The 20532-nt window shown below is 31.7% G+C and overlaps 2 protein-coding genes across 3 annotated transcripts; both read left to right on the plus strand.

Moving 5' to 3' along the window:
• Window positions 1-10789: 10789 nt before the first annotated feature.
• Window positions 10790-15794, plus strand: LOC115705770 (ACT domain-containing protein ACR12). Of its 2 annotated transcripts, XM_030633208.2 has the most exons (10): window positions 10790-11060; window positions 11296-11353; window positions 12409-12531; window positions 12777-12871; window positions 13738-13822; window positions 14327-14386; window positions 14934-14989; window positions 15080-15185; window positions 15284-15352; window positions 15431-15794. In XM_030633208.2, the coding sequence occupies exons 1-10, from the start codon at window positions 10909-10911 to the stop codon at window positions 15491-15493; spliced, it is 867 nt and encodes a 288-aa protein (XP_030489068.1). In that variant the 5' UTR covers window positions 10790-10908; the 3' UTR covers window positions 15494-15794. The 2 variants fall into 2 exon arrangements, with proteins under 2 accessions (XP_030489068.1, XP_060963647.1); XM_061107664.1 differs by having other exon boundaries at window positions 15284-15794.
• Window positions 15795-18716: 2922 nt separating this feature from the next.
• On the plus strand, window positions 18717-19862 carry LOC115705791 (germin-like protein subfamily 3 member 2). Its single transcript, XM_030633234.2, has one exon. The coding sequence runs from the start codon at window positions 18938-18940 to the stop codon at window positions 19565-19567; it is 630 nt and encodes a 209-aa protein (XP_030489094.2). The 5' UTR covers window positions 18717-18937; the 3' UTR covers window positions 19568-19862.
• Window positions 19863-20532: the final 670 nt, after the last annotated feature.

The following is a 20532-nucleotide window of genomic DNA, read 5'->3' on the forward strand; positions in this document are numbered from 1 at the left end:
ATAATAGCAAATTTTGAGCTCATAAGGTTATACATTTATCAGGTAACATTTGTTGTCCAAGTGGGAGATTGTTGGATTAAAATCCTATTGTGGGCACATATGTATAATGTATATGCTATTATAAAGTGTAATGCAAAATTAAGTGATCAATTATGTTATGGGTATCAAAAGAGTATTAAATTGTCATGGAAATAATGTGTAGATACAATTAGTTAATTTATAATTGATTGAGGGGCCAAATTATAAATACTCAAAACTCATTCGATGAGACTATAAATAGGTAGTGGTGTGTTTTTGTATTTTCTCCTTGCCCAAAACATTCTCTGCAATCTCCACCAATGAGGTTTCAGGTTAGTGCTTCCGCTCATTTTTTATCATTATCTTATTCTTTAATTTAGCAAAGGCTATATAGATTTATGATTTAGGGTTTTTTATATTAAAACACTTTTAGAATATGATTAAATCTGTGATATATATATTTATTAAGTATTAAGGGCCTGTTTGGTACGCAGGATTGGACTGGATTGGATTGAAAATGATTGGACTGGACTGGACAAGATTGGATTATGCTGAAAGTAATCCTGTGTTTGGTTTAAGAATGGACTGGACTATTTTATTTATTTGCTTTTAGAAAAAAAAACTTAAATTAAATAAAAATATATAATAATAAATTATAATTAAAATATATAATTATAAATAAATATAAATAAATAATTCGTCGCAAAAAAAAATAATATATCATATATAATTAAGAATATATCATAAATATATAATAAAATATTTTGTCATATTTTTTATTTAATAAATAATAAAAATAGTAAAATAAAAATACTTGAATAATATAAAATTGCTTATTTTAAACACTAATTTAATATAAATATGAATTTTTTAAAAATATTTATATAAATTTTTTAGTAATTTAAAAATAATATATAATTTTATTGTCATATTTTTTTCTTAGAATCAATTTAAGTAACTATTATTTAATTAATAATATTCTAAATTTTAAAAACTTATGTATAATAATTCAAAATTATACATTTTCACTAATTTTAATGAATAAGTTTTTGATAAAAAAAAAATGTATAAATAAATGTGTGATAATTATTTCCTTTAAATTCTTATTAAATTTAAAATATATTAATAAAATTTAAATTAAAAAAATGATAAAAAAAAATCTCACCTGCATGAGATTATTTATCCCACCCTGCTGGATGGGATAAATAATCTCAGACAGATGATGTTAATTGGATTAGTTATCCAGACTTCTAACATGCCCAAACACTGGATTGGACAAATTAGCCTGTCTAATCCAATCCAGTCCTGCGTACCAAACGGGCGTTAGTCCCACATTGCTAATGTGTGGAAATAAATTGTGATATATAAGATGAATGGGCTACTCCTCCCATTGCCAATTGGTTTTAGGATGGAACCTCATTCATCTTATCCTCAAATTCTAACATGGTATCAGAGCCACTTGTGATCCGTTGTGAGCCCAAATTGCCACTGGTCCAAAAAGCCGTTTGTGATCCGTTGTGAGCCAAAGTGCCGCCGATCTAAACAGATACTTCTGCTGTCTCCCCTTTAACCCCTATTTGGGACCTTTTGGCCAATGTGCCAGTTTCAGTGTTGGGTCTTTGACCTGTTTCAAAATCCACAAATTTCCCAACATGTACACCCACAAATTTCCCAATATTTGGCCTTGTGGGATTCTTTCAAATGTCACGTTCGGTCCTGTGGTCTCTTAAAGGTCGTTCGTTATACTCATACTTTCCAGGCCCAAACGTGAGGAGGGTGTATTAAGAGTTAGTCCCACATTGCTAATGTGTGGAAATAAATTGTGATATATAAGATGAATGGACTACTCCTCCCATTGCCAATTAATTTTGGGATAGAACTTCATTTATCTACACATTAATTCCATGATAATTTAATACCCTTTTGATACTCATAACATAATTGGTCACTTAATTTTGTATCACACTTTATAATAGCATATACATTATACATATGTGCCCACATAGGATTTTTAATCCAGCAATCTCCCACTTGGGCAACATATGTTACCTGATAAATGTATAACCTTATGAGCTCAAAATTTGCTATTATGTAAAGGTATTTACAACAATCTCGTCCATCAACTATGCCCATATAGGATCAAAGCGATTTTCGTCATACCAATCATGACTAAACTCATCAATGGTCACATATACAAATATAGCCAAATGACATAGATCAATCATGGATGTGTAGCATGGAAATTACATGCAATGTGAACCGAACATGCCTATTTCCAACTGGTCCTCCTAAACCAAAGTGAGGTCAAACTTAAACATAACAAAACAGAGTGAATAAACTGAAAACTTTATTTCTGATCAGAAAATAACCAAATACATAAATGTCTTAAACAAACATAAAGCAAAGAGAATACAAACTCCCACTAAATCATGATATCCTCAAGTAATTCTACACCCATATGAGCAGTGTGCTCATGAAAGACCTTGGGTGGTAATCCTTTTGTGAGCGGATCCGCTATCATGGAGTTTGTCCCAATATGCTCTATGGAAATCTGTCCACTCTGCACTCTTTCTTTTACAACTAGGAACTTTATGTCAATATGCTTTGACTTGGATGAGCTCCTATTGTTATTGGAATACAGCACTGCTGATTTATTGTCACAAAATATCTTAAGTGGTCTTTCAACATTCTCCAAAATACGCAGCCTAGTGACAAAGTTTCTCAGCCATATTCCCTGATTTGATGCCTCATAACACGCTACGAATTCAGCTGCCATAATGGAAGAAGCTATAAGTGTCTGTTTGACACTTTTCCAGGATATAGCTCCTCCAGCTAACAAGAAAATGTAGCCTGATGTAGACCTTCTGCTATCTTGGCATCCAGCGAAATCAGAATCAGAATACCCTACGACCTCCAAATGATCTGATTTCCTGTATGTGAGCATGTAATCTTTTGTTCTCTGAAGATACCTCATAACCCTCTTCGCTATCCAATGGTCCATACCGGGGTTGCTTAAATATCCGCCTAACATCCCAACAATGTACGCAATATCCGGACGCGTACATACTCGAAGATACATTAGACTCCCTACAACCGATGCATAGGGAATCTTTTTCATTTCCCGAATTTCAAATTTGCTTTTAGGGCATTGTCTAAGACTGAATTTGTCTCCTTTAGCAACAGGGGTATCACCTGGTCTACAATCTTGCATGCCAAACCTTTTGAGTACTTTATCGATATAGCACTTTTGTGATAATCCAAGAATACCCCGAGAACAATCTCGACGTATTTGAACTCCTAATACAAAAGAGGCGTCACCAAGATCTTTCATCTCAAATTGCTTAGATAGAAATCTCTTGGTTTCGTGCAATAAGCCTATATCATTAGTGGCAAGCAATATGTCATCGACATATAGAACCAGAAATATGTATTTACTCCCACTGAACTTGTGATATACACAATCATCAATAATATTCATCTCAAAACCAAATGAGATAATTACTTGATGAAACTTGTGATACCACTGACGAGAAGCTTGCTTGAGTCCATAGATGGATTTCTTTAATTTGCAAACCATATTCTTTGGGTCACCAACCACAAAGTTTTCTGGTTGCTCCATATAAATTGTCTCATCAATGTCGCCATTGAGAAACGTGTTTTAACATCCATCTGATGTAACTCAAGGTCAAAATGAGCAACAAGTGCCAATATTATCCTAAAAGAGTCTTTCGATGAAACCGGAGAGAAAGTCTCTGTATAATCAATGCCTTGTTTCTGAGTATAGCCTTTTGCTACAAGACGTGCCTTAAATCTCACCACATTACCATATTCATCCTTCTTGGTTTTAAGTATCCACTTACAACCAATTGGTTTTACACCTTCTGGTAATGGGACAACTTCCCAAACTTTATTGTCTTGCATAGACTTATTCTCTTCATCCATGGCATCAATCCACTTTTGAGAGTTAGAACTTTTCATGGCCTGATGCGAGTTGATTGGATCATCTTCCATCATTCCATTTTCATCCTCATGTTCTTGAAGAAATACAAAATAGTCATCTGAAATAGCATTTCTTCTCTCTCTTGTGGATTTCCTTAATGGCTCTTGTTCTTGAGGGTGTTGAATTTGTTCTTCTGGAACAATAGCCTCATCTTGATTTGGGAGTTGTTCAACATTGTCTTGTTGAGGTTCCAAATTCATTTCTTGATCAATGACAGGTGTGGAAGCCTGAACATTGTCTAAAATGATAGTAGGAACTGAGTTTGAATTCAATTCCTCCTCAAAAACAATGTCTCTAACCTTATTTCTCCCCCCAAATTCAACATCCTCAAAAAATGTTGCAGTTCCCGTCTCAAAAATATTTCTGACAGTGGGATCATAAAACTTATAGCCCCTAGATCGCTCAGAATAACCAATAAAGTAGCTGCTAACTGTTTTGGAGTCCAATTTATTTTCATGTGGCCTATAAGGCCTTGCCTCAGCTGGACATCCCCAAATGTGGAAATGCTTTAGACTAGGCTTTCGACCTGTCCAAAGCTCATAAGGTGTTTTTGCAACTGCTTTATTTGATACTCTATTCAAAATGTAAGCTGCTGTCTTTAATGCTTCTCCCCAAAGGGACCTAATCTCTATTGACACCTAATCTCTTAGTTTTGGTCTGTTTTCCCTTGATACAATCTACACAGACATTGAAATCTGTGAAAGTCTAGAGACTCTAAAATGTCATCAGACACAAGACGCTCAATTCTACCTCTTGAGATATGACCTAAGCGTTTATGCCATGATGACGCTGAATTTTCTTTATAAATATATATAGTGAATCCTTTGTCAGTATTATTCGGTATTATGCTACAGGGAATTTTTATATATATATGGGAATAATTATTTAGGGCTGCCCCGATTATACATATGGCTCATAAACATATATGTTTTATTAAAGTTTTATACATATTTATATATAATATGTTTTAGTACATATTAATATATATATGTTAGAGTATAATTTGGTAAATATATATTTTGGTGCAAACAATTTAATTCAAATTTTGGTGTTGGTTTTTGACTAATATTTTGAGTAAATTAATTGAAACAATATGTCGCCAAAGTGACCTCTTTTGTGTAGATTAATTTATTTAAATATTAGGATGGTTGTATGTTTGTAATTAATGCTTATATTGACTAGCCCAAAGGTAAGTGAATATTTTGCTAGATTTCAAACATACCTGTGGCGATAAATGTGTGACAATTATAAGGTATTTTGTGTGAGCAATACGTTAATCCAAAGATTGACCTATTGTTTGACACAGTTTTATTGTCAATATTTGATTGCTACACCAAGAGTACCGCTTACAGTTAATATTACTGTCCAAAGACTTGATATTAATGTGTGTTTGGTATCTTGAGATGGGATTAACCAATTTTTGAATTTATTGTTTAATTATGCATATTAATGTAAGCATGTTTTATTTGTTTTATATTTAGCTAGTTCATCTTCTGCTGCCTCAATATCTGCTAACATTAATTCTATTCCTATGCTTAATGGGACCAATTTCAAGGATTGGAAAAGGAACCTACTTATAGTTCTGGGATGTATGGATTTAGACCATGCACTAAGGAATGAACAACCTGCACCTCTCACTAAGGAAAGTTCCCATGATGATAAAAGGGAATTTGAGAGGTGGGATCGTTCAAATCGCATGAGTCTAATGATTATGAAACACAGCATTCCAGAAGCCTTTTGGGGCACAGAATCCGAAGGGGTTACTATGGCTAAGAATTTCCTTGAACAAATTGAGGAACATTTTGCTAAAAACGATAAGGTTGAAATGACAACACTTCTTGGTTCTTTAATGAACATGAAGTATAAGGGTCAAGGAAATGTAAGGGAGTACATTATGGAAATGCATCATATTGTCTCAAGATTAAGGACACTTAAGATTGAGCTTTCGGATGATGTACTTGTACTCATGGTTTTGTTAACGCTTCCTCCACAGTTTAACCAATTTAAAATTAGTTACAACTGTCAAAAAGAGAAATGGACTCTCAACGAGCTTATTTCTCATTGTGTGCAAGAGGAAGAAAGGTTAAAAAAAAAGGACAAAACTGAAAGTGCTCACTTGGCCACTACCCCTAAGGATAAGGGCAAGAAAAGGAAATTTGAGAATGAAGTTGCTAAGGGTCCAGTTCAAAAGAAACAACAACAGGATTCTAAGGGTTGTTTTTTTTGTAACCAACCTGGACATGTGAAGAAAGATTGTGCCAAATATCACGCATGGCGTGTAAAGAAAGGTATTAATCTTGCTTTGGTCTGTTATGAGGTTAATTTAGTTTCAGTACCTAGAAACACTTGGTGGATAAATTCTGGTACTACTACTCACATAAGTGTTTCTATGCGGGATTGCCTGAGCTACCGAAAGCCAAGTGATGGTGAAAGATACATCTTTGTGGGCAATAGTCAATCGGTGGAAGTGGAAGCAATTGGGCATTTTAGATTGTTATTAGGAACTGGTTTTTATTTGGATTTGAAAGACACTTTTGTTGTGCCGTCTTTTAGACGGAATTTAGTTTCTGTTTCTTTATTGGACAAATTTGGATATTCTTGTTCATTTGGAAACAATCAGTTTACTTTGTCTTTAAATTCAAATATTATTGGAACTGGTTATTTGAATACTTATGACAATCTTTATTTGTTAGAAACAATTGCATCCTATAATGAAACCTTGCATGTGGAATCACGAGGTACTAAACGCAAATTAAATAAAGAAAATTCAGCGTCATCATGGCATAAACGCTTAGGTCATATCTCAAGAGGTAGAATTGAGCGTCTTGTGTCTGATGACATTTTAGAGTCTCTAGACTTTCACAGATTTCAATGTCTGTGTAGATTGTATCAAGGGAAAACAGACCAAAACTAAGAGATTAGGTGTCAATAGAGATTAGGTCCCTTTGGGGAGAAGCATTAAAGACAGCAGCTTACATTTTGAATAGAGTATCAAATAAAGCAGTTGCAAAAACACCTTATGAGCTTTGGACAGGTCGAAAGCCTAGTCTAAAGCATTTCCACATTTGGGGATGTCCAGCTGAGGCAAGGCCTTATAGGCCACATGAAAATAAATTGGACTCCAAAACAGTTAGCAACTACTTTATTGGTTATTCTGAGCGATCTAGGGGCTATAAGTTTTATGATCCCACTGTCAGAAATATTTTTGAGACGGGAACTGCAACATTTTTTGAGGATGTTGAATTTGGGGGGAGAAATAAGGTTAGAGACATTGTTTTTGAGGAGGAATTGAATTCAAATTCAGTTCCTACTATCATTTTAGACAATGTTCAGGCTTCCACACCTGTCATTGATCAAGAAATGAATTTGGAACCTCAACAAGACAATGTTGAACAACTCCCAAATCAAGATGAGGCTATTGTTCCAGAAGAACAAATTCAACACCCTCAAGAACAAGAGCCATTAAGGAAATCCACAAGAGAGAGAAGAAATGCTATTTCAGATGACTATTTTGTATTTCTTCAAGAACATGAGGATGAAAATGGAATGATGGAAGATGATCCAATCAACTTGCATCAGGCCATGAAAAGTTCTAACTCTCAAAAGTGGATTGATGCCATGGATGAAGAGAATAAGTCTATGCAAGACAATAAAGTTTGGGAAGTTGTCTCATTACCAGAAGGTGTAAAACCAATTGGTTGTAAGTGGATACTTAAAACCAAGAAGGATGAATATGGTAATGTGGTGAGATTTAAGGCACGTCTTGTAGCAAAAGGCTATACTCAGAAACAAGGCATTGATTATACAGAGACTTTCTCTCCGGTTTCATCGAAAGACTCTTTTAGGATAATATTGGCACTTGTTGCTCTGGTACCACTTGTAAGGGTTTATAAAACACTTAAGAAATATATAAATCACAGATCCAAACATATTCTTAAAAGTGCTTTGATATAGAAAATCCTAAATCATAAATCTATAAAGCCTTTGCTAAATTAAAGAAGAAGAAGATGATAAAATATGAGCGGAAGCACTAACCTGAAGCCATTGTTGGAGATTGCAGAGAAGGTTTTGATCTTCCAAGAATACACTATTTTCTAGAGTATTTTCTCTGATGGGGAAGGAGAGAATACAGAAACCCTAGTGTTTCTTGGGGACCACTACCTATTTATAGACTCATCTTAGAATGAGTTTTGGGTATTTATAATTTGGCCCCTCAACAAATTATAAATTAACTTATGGTATCTACACATTAATTCCATGATAATTTAATACCCTTTTGATACCCATAACATAATTGGTCCCTTAATTTTGTATCACACTTTATAATAGCATATACATTATACATATGTGCCCACATAGGATTTTTAATCCAATATTTTATAAATCCTGTACTCTCTTATATAGAACTTGTACTCTCTTAACAAGGTTGTTTTGTTAGGAACTTGGTCCATGATTTTGACCATTGGATCTCTTAATTATGAATAATGCTGAGATTTACAAAGGTTATTTGCCACTGGATTCTCTTTCTCTCTTCTCCTCTCCATTCTTTTACTTTTCAATCCTACTAAATATTGTTATACTGGATGAATGGTGATTGTGCCGGACAAATTATATATATCTTCTCTTATATAGATGATATTTATTTTTCACGCAGAACCTCTAAACAAGGTTGCTCTGTTTGGATCTTAGTCCATCATAACCTTTCTATTGATTTTGATGATTGGATCTCTTAATTATTATATGAACAATGCTGAGATTCATATGTAAATAAGATCCATCCAAATATTATTCAAGAAAAACACACCAACTTGCTACACAAAATCAACACAACGAAACAAAGCTACATAAGTCACTAAACTCATAGTCATAACTTTGTGAAAGCCCAAAAGCCCAACCCATAGATGCTACCCACAAGCCCAGGTTCATCGGCCCAAGATATTGAGAGCCCATCAAAGGACAATAGTTAAGGAGTTAATGGCATATTCGATCAATAAAGACTATATTAAGAAAAATATTGTAAAAAAAATGAAAAATAATCAAAATGTACATTAAAATTATAAATATAGTCTGTTTCAAAAAAAAAAAAAAATTATAAATATAGTTAAATATAATCATTACAAAACTAGATAATAAAACTGTAACATTAACGTCTCTAATAAAAAATAATTATCTTGGTTTCTCCATTGCAATTAAATAAAATCTACAAATTGCATAAATAAATATGAATTGCAAAACATTAACAAATATATAAGTTTTTACAATTGGAAGAAAAATAAATAAATTAAAAATCTACCTGAATCAACAACACTTAAATAAGTAAACTGATAAAATTAATACAAAGATAATATTAGAGTTTAGAGTATTAAACCAAACCAATAAATAGACATGTAGAATTGTCTAAAAAGATTAACAATAGAATAAAAACTTATTTTTAGTTATAGTTTCAAAAATTGGTGTCAGGTTATCATATAATTATATATGAATACCATGAAAGATTTTATCTTGTCTCTATTTTAATCTTTTTCTTCGTCTAATCTCTTAACTTAGAAACTTTTCATCTAAAAATTAATTTCCTTAAAATTGTTATGAGTTATTAAAATTTTATTATAATTATGATAATATTATAATTTAGTTAATTATAATCATAAATATATAAAAAATTATGTTATATAAAATTTTTATTTTCTATATATTTTTAATTTTTTTTTATAGTATACATATTTGTATGTATTTAATAAAAATAATATATAATATTTTTGAATTATATTTTTATCATTGTAAAGAAAATTGTAATTTATATAAAAAAATAAATTAATATGATTTGTTAATAATAAAAATATAAAATAATTTTTAAAATAAAATAAAAAATAAAAAATTTAAATATTAATTATTTAAAATGTCTCTTTCCTTTATTTTTTTATTTTTGTAATACATAATAAATAATTAAATATATTTTTAGTATAAAATAATTTATTATAGTTGTTTAATTCAAAGAATTATTTTTTTTACAAATTTTTTTTTTCTTAAACATTGAGTTGTACTAATTTTAACTTTATACTGTAATTTTCTTATAAATTATTTATAATTATTTTTTTTTGAAATGAAATAGCAACTTCATTGAATTAAAAGCATTCTGAATACAAGAGAGCTTTAAGATTGGCCCAAACATTGTGATAAAAAATGCTACAACCAGAGAAAAATCGAGCATGCCTAGCAACAACATGAACAACTCGATTGGCTGATCGTTTAATAAAATTTATTTTAACACTAGGTAGAGAAGACAACAAATGACAACAATCCTGAATAACTAGGCCGAAAATGGATGACATTCTCTGACTGCTTTGGATTGCTTAAACAGTAAGAAGACTATCAGTCTCAAGCTTTACATTGTGCCAATTGGTGCTCTTAATCATAACCAAACTTTGAATTCTCTAACCAAAGTAATTAAAACTTTAAAATTTGTTTTCAAATTTGTCCACCAATTTTGCTACAAAATAAATTTGAAGATTCTGTTAAGATGTTAAAATAAAACAAAACCAATAATCGTTCATTGTCAAAAAAAAAAACCAATAATCGGACAATAATTTGAGAGCTTAGTTGAACATAATAAAATAAAACAAAACCAATCACATCCCACAAATGATAAAATATTATAAAGATTCCACCTTCTGGCGTGGCATCTGACGTGGCTCCATCATGTTCCGTTTGAGTGGGTCCCACTTCCTACACAGAATGACGTAAGACCACCTCAAAATTCTCACCAGCCAACCCAACACAATAATAATACCCATTTTCCCAGCTATAGTGAAAAAAGAAAGACTTGCTACTATTACTACTCACTACTCTACTTTCTTCTTCTTCTTCTTCTTCTTCTTCTTCATTTTCAACTCATGGCTTTAGCAAACTCCGCCTTCATCGCCCCCTCCTTCTCCGCCCTCCGCCGATCCAGAATCGCCCACTCCGACATTCCTCCTCTCTACCTCACTGCTCATTCCGACCTCCTCACTCACTCCGAAATCCTCCCCTCATACTCCCGAATTCGGTAATCCAATCTCTCCCTTCTCCGATTTCTTTTTCTCTTTTCTGTTTGGGTTCTTAGGAACGTTGGAAAGAAGAAAGAAAGATATGCTTTTATTTTTTTTTAAATGTGAACCAACCTCCTGGTAGTGAAACCCAGTATTGTGTTTGTATTTTCTTATGATCGTGTTTTTAAACTACCAGTTTGATCTCGTTAAGGTTTATATTGCTTGAAATGGCTCCATATTTCTGTACTGCAGGAGTGTTGTTGTCCATTCCACTCCCAATGGTCCGAATGCTGTTGGTTCAACCTTTTTGGTTAGTAGATTTGATCTACCTCATGGTTGTCGTTAGTTGTATTGTCTTTAAACTTTTCTATCATTTTTTTTTTGGTTAAAATTAGGTGGGTGTAAGTTTTGATTTATAATTTTCATGTTCTATGTTTCTTATGACTCAATTAGTTTAGTTTTTGGATGTTATTACTGTTTTTAACACCCTTCTAAATGTTCTTAGTTAGTGTCAAAAGGAATTATGCTGTGAAAGTAAATTTATACTTTTACCTATATTTTGCAATTTGGCATATAATTTTTCAAGCTGGGTTGCTTGTTTTCTCGTTCTTACAAGCTCAATAAGCACTATAGACCTTTTCATACTAAATTGTTGGCGCTCATTCTTATTTATTACAGCTATATGTAGTTATTGAAGTGTAAATCAAGTACACATTTTAATGCTTTGATACTGAAAAAAAGTGTGCTTTTGCGTCTTTCGTGTTTCACCTGTGTTTAGATTTTCATCAGAGACCAGTAAAATGATAGTCAGTAGATCTGTGAAGCATGAGCTCTCTCTCTCTCTCTCTCCTCATTTCTCTAGTGGGATGAAAGATTATTCAACTTGAATTGGGTCTCTGTTGCTTAGTACACTGGCTTTCTTTCTTGCAACTTAGATTCTTCCTTATATGTCTCTACAAATAAAAGCTTAGTGATGTTGCTATACTGGTATTCTGTTGTTGATGGATACTCTACTGAAGTTTATTTTAAATCAATTCTGTTCAATTTTCAAATCTTAAGAACTTCTACATCTATTTGCTATTATAGCTGAAATCCTCCAGTTAAAAAGTCATATAATTATAAATAAATGTAATCTGTAGGATATGTGCTGAAATATACACTCTGTAGTGTTATTAATATTTATGAAATGAAAGTGTTATAATTTGAACTCATGAATGTAATCTGTAAGTTTTATTGTTTTCCCTATTTTTTGAACTCTAAATGTTGAATGTTAATGTTTGCCAGGATATTGGGTGATGTTGTGTATAAACTTTATTTCTTGAATTATATCTGTAACCATGATCTCTTGGGATGCTTTGATTGCAGAAATCTGAACAAGGTGCTGATTACGATCCAACGCCAATTGTGATGATAGATCAAGATTCAGATTCTGATGCAACCATTGTACAGCTTAGCTTTGGGGATCGCCTTGGAGCTCTCATCGACACGGTGACTGTTCCATACTTTTTTTTTTCACTATATACACATGGATAGCTATTCTTTATTTTATTTGGGTAGAGAAGTTCTGTAATAAATGTTAGAGTTTCTTTCTTTATAAAATCAGTCTTTTATAGCTTTAAAATTGGAATAATCAGTAGTTTGTATCTTAAGATGGTGTATTTCATGAAATGAGATTCTTGGTCATATGATTTATTGCATCTTCATGGTTTTTTCTTTTATTTTTCCTGGGGCAGATGAGAGCATTGAAGGATTTGGGACTGGATGTGTCTAAGGGGACTGTTGCAACTGAAGGTTCAGTCAAGCAAACAAAAATTTATATAAAACGATTGTAAGTACTATGTAAATTTATATTATATATATATGTATTTGTATTGAACAAATGTACTTTGAAGGAGGGTTTTCCTTGGATACAAAAAAAGAAGTTATACTTTCATGGGTGTGATTTGCAAAATTTTCTATCATTTTGGACATGATGCTCCCATTTCATATAGTACCATAGCATGTGGCTGTATCAATATTTGTTGTTGTGCATCTCCTTGGTGATTAACGATGATGATGATCACTTGATGAACAAAATAAGACAAAAAGAATAAAGTTACTATTACATATGATTCAATGTAATCACAAAAGAAAATTTTAAATGTAAAGTGAATGCTCAATTTTTCAAAAGTACATCAAATGTTTAATTTAAAAAGATTGCTTATGCACCATGAAGGATTTATTATTATTATGAAAATGGTACTTTAATGCAAATTCTTTTTTTGCCAATAATAATGAATGATTCACAACTAATCAATTTAAGAATAAGAAGTATTATTGAATGAAGAATTCATAGGTAGTCAAGACTAATAGGAAGGGTAGCTCAAACGGTCATAGTTTGTTTTGCTCCCACATAGTTTGAGATTGTGTTAGGCAAGAAGTCTCCAGCTCTTATTTTCAAATACCTAGTCAGTACTATAGAAAAGTAGTTTTCTTCTTCATTTCACTGAGGCAGAAAATGAACCCACTGCTTTTCTTCTTTTTTTTCTACATGGTTCTCCATTTTGCTTTGGATCTTTTTTATGAAAAAGGCTATTGTTATATATTTTGTATTTGTTTGTGCTCATCTATCTTTTTTAAGGGCTTTGTAGATATGTCTCAGTATGTGCTCCTCTCCTATCTAAACATAAAACTTGATTCAATGAAATATACCAGAGACAATGGGCGCAAAGTTGAGGATCCTGATATGTTAGAGATGATTCGACTTACTGTCATCAATAATCTGTTGAAGTATCATCCTGTAAGTACACTAAATATTTTTCGTTTTCCCCTTGAACTTGGAAATCTTTTATGATGCAAATTGAGATACCTTTTCGCTTAACTTTCTTATTTTCTTTGTGTAAATGATGTAGAACTAGAGAGAGAAGAGAGGAGTGAGAAGAGGAAGAACAGAAAAATAAAGGATTTTAGACAAAAATAGGAGAATATAGAAAGAAGAGAGAACAATATAAAAAGGAATTTAGAGATACTAGCAAGAAAAATTTGAGAGAAATTACATTCGTTCATCTTAGTCTTAGCAACAATTGATATAGTTAAGCCTATTTATAGATAGGCAACTATACACAAGAATGGGATACATAATCCGTATTACTCAAAAATAAAATATACAATAATGAATTAAAATTTTAAATTTTAGCTTTATTATTTCTCATCAAGTTTTTCTTAACAGCTATATCTCATCAAGTTGATTGGTCTAAGTATCTCGATTTCCTGTTTTAAATATTTATATTTTGGTTTATACTAGGAATCTAGTCGGCAACTTGCAATGGGTGAGGCTTTTGGAATTGAAGCTCCTGAAAAGAAGGTGCATATTCAAATTTATTAGTCTTGAAATTTGTACATCTTTGCATTGGTCCATTCTTGAGTTTCACACTTTAGGTATTGACCCATTCCTTAGTATTTATAAATGGACCAAGTAAAGTTGATGTTGATGATCACAGTATATCTGAGTCTGAATAAGATATATTGATGTTTTTATTTATTTATTATGCTGGAATATAACATCTGTCTGCTATGTAGACAAATTAGTAGCCTTGTTTTGAATGGTTTGGGTTACTGTCAACCTTTTGTAGTCTATCCACATTAATAACTTACCCAATTTGTATATCTATAGTTACACAAATGGCCAGTTTATTGTCATTGTCTATTGTTATAATACATAGGTCCACCACTTTGTGGGTATTCCTACATCAGTGCTTTAACTCTGAAACTTGAAATGAACTACTTTGTTTTATTACAAGGCTCCACCTTTTGACAATGACCATAAACTGAATGCTTTAAACCAACAGTGCTCATAAAGGCATATTTTTGCTCTATAATTTGTAATGACTTGGTATATGTGCTGATTACAGCTTGATGTTGATGTTGCAACTCGTATACATGTGAAGGAAGATGGACCCAAGAAAAGGTTTGTCGCGACATAAAGTTGAAATTTAATCATGCAACCTCTAGCTTGGCAAATTATCTTAACTTTGCATTATGTTATTTGAATATTCAGCTTGCTCTACATAGAGACTGCAGACAGACCAGGATTGCTTGTTGAAATCATCAAAATCATTGCTGATGTCAACATTGACGTGGAATCTGCAGAGATTGATACTGAAGTATTGGCCTTCATCCATTTTTCTTTCTAATAATGTTCCCCAAACACTTAATTTAGCTTCTTTTTCTTTTACTGAACTTCACTACTTTGAACTAACAGGGGTTGGTGGCCAAAGATAAATTTCATGTCAGCTATAGAGGGGCGGCACTCCCAAGTTCATTGTCTCAGGTACTCTGGTTTCCTTATTGGCACGACAAGGTGTCTCAATTTCCCTTCAATTTTCTAATGAAGTTTTTGAATGTGTAGGTACTAGTGAACTGTTTGCGTTACTACCTTCGGAGGCCAGAAACCGATATAGATAGTTACTAATACCAGAAAGTAAAAATAAAAACACCCTTTGGCTGAAAACCAAAATATTAGGTGGTGTTGTTGTTGTTGTTGCTGCTGTTGTGATTGTTATTGTTGTTGTTGTATTAATTCACTCGAGCTGAGAATGTGGTGTTGAGGTTGTGTGTTTTCGGGATTCTGAGTTTATATGCCTTATGTATGGGAAGGGGGTTGGGGTGGGGTGGTGCCATGATTTATCCTGAAAACCAATGTGCAAGTGCAACTACCAATAAGTAGTACAATAGGAATGGATTTAGAAATGTGTTTTTCCACGACTGTTTAACACCACTTACTCAACTATAAACTATCAGCTTACATTTCAAAAAAGGGGAGTATCAATTGTAAAATTTAGCTGTTCAGTTTTTAAATAATAATAAAATTAAATAAATATTATGTATAACAATTTTCAAAAGGATGATTAGTAGTTTTGCACTTTTAATTTTTTATGCTATAAGAGACAACTTAATAATGTAAAAAGTCAGGAGTCAAAAAATATTAATTATTTTTTTCAAAATAAAACACTATATTATTACGTTTAAAGTTAAAATAATAAAGATAATCGCACAAGTAAAAAAATGTATTTTTTCCCATATAAGTTAGTTTATTGTCTGTTAGTAGCCAATTTGTCAGCATCAATATTAAAACATAGTTGTAGTTGATATGAGAAATAAAAATGTCGAGGAAAATTAAATAATAAAATTTTAATATTTGAAAAAATAACCCTAAATTTGTTGAAGTAGTTCAACATCTTCAATATACTTTAATCCCACAAAAAGAACTATTTTACATTAATATTGTTATTTATTTTTTTATTTATTTTCTAACAATCAACTATTAGTACTTAAAATAAGGTTAAAACAATTTGTATAAAGAAAAACTATTGCAATTACAACAAAATATTTAAACATTATTTTATTGTAAATTATTCAGATTTTTCTGAAAAATATACAAATAATCTTAAATAACTATAACACGATCATAAAAAAAAAAATTAAACTAAAAAATTAATTTAAATGTCTAAATAAATAGAATCTTTAGTCACTAAATTGTCCGATTCAATGGCTGCCTGAGAGAAGTTTTAAGTCTTCAACCAACTCAAAATTTCATGATGCCAATAGCCTCAGCCACTTTAGGATTAAGCTTTTCCATTTTACACCGTGAAAATGAAGTGACCCGCCTTTGCTCATCTCATAACCATATTTGCCTTGTTGCTCCAATGAAGTTGCGTCTACTTTAATCTTGATACCGTCACCTTCACATAACGACTTCAACAGAGAGGGATGTTTCCACTTCCTTAAGCTTTTATCCATTGGTCAAATATGCAAACACAACCACATCCTCCACACTTCTAAGCCGTTGCTTCCAAATGAGCTCATTCCGGACAGTCCACACCGCCCAACATATCATCACCACACGCCCCAACCTATGACTGCCAACACGCCGCATAACAGCTTCCAACCATCCCATAATTGTGCCAAAATCTCTACTAGCAAACTTTAATTGAATAATTTCTATTCTATTGCTTACTTTAATGAAAAAATAGGATTCAATTAAGATTTTTCTTTCTTTTGTTCCAACGAAAAAAAATAGAGAAATACCATTATTATTTATTAAGTTATAAAACTTATTTTAATTAAAAACCCAAAAATCAGCATATGAAAAGTGGATTGTTGTATTTTCTTTGAACGTTCTTTCTCCAAGCAATTCTTTCAGATTATTTAATCTTGGCTTGGTAATACCATTTGACCGGCGTCATATTCGGATTGGCTTCTGTGGTTGAATGCTAAATGAGATCGCAATCTGCTTCATAGTATTGTTGTGGCTGCTTGTGCGGCAACAATTCACTTTAATTTGGTAGAATTAGAATACTTTTATTTTTGAGTAAAAAAATATTTATAATTTTTTATGGGACCAATAATTTTTTAATTTTGTTTGTAATATGTAAATGAGTCTGTTTGTTGTTGTTTGGATGCTAATTTGTGTAGCACTCTTGATTAATAAATTTGAGTAATTATATTTGCACCCCAAAAATATATAAGTACACCCCATATCTAAGTTTACCCCCTCTTTATTTTTAAAATTGTTATTTTTTATAAAAGCACCCCATTTTTATTACAAAAATAGGTCTTGTTTAAATGGAGAAGTGCACCCCATATTTTTTTATAGTTTAATCTTTAATTGGAAAATCTCTAACCTCCCTTTTAATCTCTATATGTTACTACTCAAAGGATTTTTTTATAAGGTAACCGCAATTTTTTTTTGAAAGAAAGGTAATCACCATTTTGATTTTTCTATATATAATCGCTGATTTATTTTTTTGTGTGATGAATGATCTTTAATTATTTAAAAACTCAAAGAATCATGTTTTGATACCATGAAACAGTACTATTTTTATTATTTTTGGCACAATAAAAAAGAAAGTTATATATATATATGTGCAGACAGCAATATAAAAGATTTCTTGAAGTAATACAAAGAAAGTGAATACTCTATTTATATACAATCCCACTTTGTAAATGATTCATACAATGAAACTTTCATATGTGTTGCTATTTATTTTTCTATATGTAATTTCTAATTTCTTTTGTATGAATAATCTTTTCTATACTGTGTTGCTATTTATTTTTTTTTTAGGATTTAAAATTACTCAATTTAACTAAGGAAATAGGGTCTTGTTCAAAAAAGAAAAAAAAAAAGTAAATGAGGTGTATTTATTAGAAATAACTGATTTAATTATAAATTCTTTAAAAATTAATTTTATTTAATTTTAAAATGTCTATTTTTGTCATTTTACACAAGGTTAAGAATGTATATAAAATTTTGGGGTGTACTTAATAATATTAGGGGTGTAAATATAACTATCCATAAATTTTCTCTAAGTGAATCATTGTAATTGTTTCATTTATTATTATGTAGCAAAATTGAGGAAGATTATGACTACAAGATTACAGCTTCTCTGTTTTGTAACTTTCTTCTTAATCCACCAAATGACCCATCCCTATATACCCCTGTAAATAAAAGCTTTGTATGTTACGCAGTTGGTATGCTAAGTTGAGAAAATAGGTACTCATTTCAGTCTTCAGAAATACGCGTGCCGCAATAATTGCAAGTTTGCAACAATGAACATGCATTATATTCTTTTCTTAATATGCCTATGCCCACTTTCCCACCACTATAAGAAAGAAACCACAATAGAAATAAACAAGTGACAAACCTTGCTGGAGTTAGTGGAATCTGTCATTTGGGAACCAAAAGTCCAAACTTACTTCTCAAGCAAAAAAAAAAAAAAAATGTTATAGAAACGACTTCTATAAACATATCAATAACTAAATTTATATCCCAAATCAGAGTGTTCCTGGTTGAAAAAGAAAAAACTGAGCTATTACTTCATTCCTTTTTACTTGATTTTATACTTTGTTTGAAACAATGTTTCTAATAATATTAGTACTTTTCTTTCTCAACAACTATGTCATTTTGGCTTCAGATCCTGACCCTGTCCAAGACTTCTGCATACCTAACATGCAGGCTACAACCATTGCCAACCAATGCAAGAACTCGTCCACCGCAACGGTTGAAGATTTCGTCTTCTCGGGCATTAAGTCTTCTGGAAAATTTGGCCCAACAGGGCTTGCTGCTACTTCAGTTAACTCTAACATCTTTGCAGGGCTTAACACACTTGGAATGTCATTTGTAAGAGCTGACTTTGAGGTTGGAGGTGTTAATGTGCCTCATTTCCATCCAAGGGCTACTGAGATAGCATTTGTGCTTGAAGGGAAGGTTTATTCTGGATTTATTGACACAAACAATAAGATTTTTGCTAAAGTGATTGAGAAAGGAGAGGTGATGGTGTTTCCTAAGGGCATGGTGCACTTTCAGATGAATGTGGGAGATACTCCTGCCACTATACTTGGGAGTTTTGATAGTCAAAATCCTGGGTTGATGAGGATTCCAACAGCTATATTTGGATTTGGGATTAAAGATCAGCTTTTGGAGAAAGCTTTTGGGTTGAATTCTAAGGAGCTTTCCAAGTTGAAGAAGAGGTTTGCTCCTCATTGATTGAGATGAAACATTTCACTCTTTTTTCTTTTTCAAGAAAAAAAAAATATATATTATCAAATTATGCATATAAGGATTTTTTTTTTGAACTTTTTTTTTTCAGAACTGACATTGGTGGGAATAAAAAGGAAATTATTATTGTTATTATAATACTTGGGTTCAGTTATCTTTCTGAAGAAAAAGGGAGGGTTTATTGGTTAGGATCATGAAATGTAGATCCATAGTTAATTCTTTTATGAGAATCTTTGAATGAAAGATTAATTTTGATTTTGCTATCAACAAAATCAGTTTGATTCTGAATTTAGGTGGGTAAGTTTGAGCATTTATATTAGGCAATTTACTATATTAATATTAATGTGGCACGTTGTGAGTGTTAGCAGTTTTTTATATTATTTATTAAATAAAAATATATAAAATTTAAGCTTTAAAAATATATATATACTAGGGCTGTACATCGGTCGGTTTGGGCGGTTTATCCTATATATTTTCTAACCCAATTTAAAGTTCGGGTTGCTAAAATTTAAGTGCAACCCGCCCAATTTAAAAAAAAATAAATTCTATAAACCGACCAACGGTTTGGGCGGTTTGGTCGGGTTAACCCGCCCAAACCGGCCAATTTTTTTTTTTTTTTTAGTTTTAAAGTCAAAATTAACAAAAATTTTAAAAATAAATTAAAAATATCACATTCCACCAAAGTACAATACCATATATATGACTTTAAAATTAATAATTAAGTATATAACTTTATATGATTATATATTTAATCATTTATATTATATATAATAAAAACTAAAAAGTTTAAAAAAAAAATAAAAGTGCAAAATCGGGTTGGTCGGGTTGGTCGGTTTAATTGGGCGGGTTGGACCTATTTTCAACCCGCCCAATTAACAGATTGGGCGGTTTGTAATTTTTTCGGGTTATTTCGGTTTGTAATTTTTATCGGTTTTTTCGGTTTGGTTTGGGCG

The sequence above is a fragment of the Cannabis sativa genome, chromosome 1 (genome assembly GCF_029168945.1).
Source record: "Cannabis sativa cultivar Pink pepper isolate KNU-18-1 chromosome 1, ASM2916894v1, whole genome shotgun sequence".
Classification (NCBI taxonomy): domain Eukaryota; kingdom Viridiplantae; phylum Streptophyta; class Magnoliopsida; order Rosales; family Cannabaceae; genus Cannabis; species Cannabis sativa.

Coding starts and splice junctions, on each gene's coding strand:
- LOC115705770 (XM_061107664.1), top strand. CDS start 10,909: ATGGCTTTAGCAAACTCCGCCTTCATCGCCCCCTCCTTCTCCGCCCTC. Junction 11,061..11,295: donor CCCTCATACTCCCGAATTCG/GTAATCCAATCT, acceptor TCTGTACTGCAG/GAGTGTTGTTGTCCATTCCA. Junction 13,823..14,326: donor ATCTGTTGAAGTATCATCCT/GTAAGTACACTA, acceptor GGTTTATACTAG/GAATCTAGTCGGCAACTTGC.
- LOC115705791 (XM_030633234.2), top strand. CDS start 18,938: ATGTTTCTAATAATATTAGTACTTTTCTTTCTCAACAACTATGTCATT.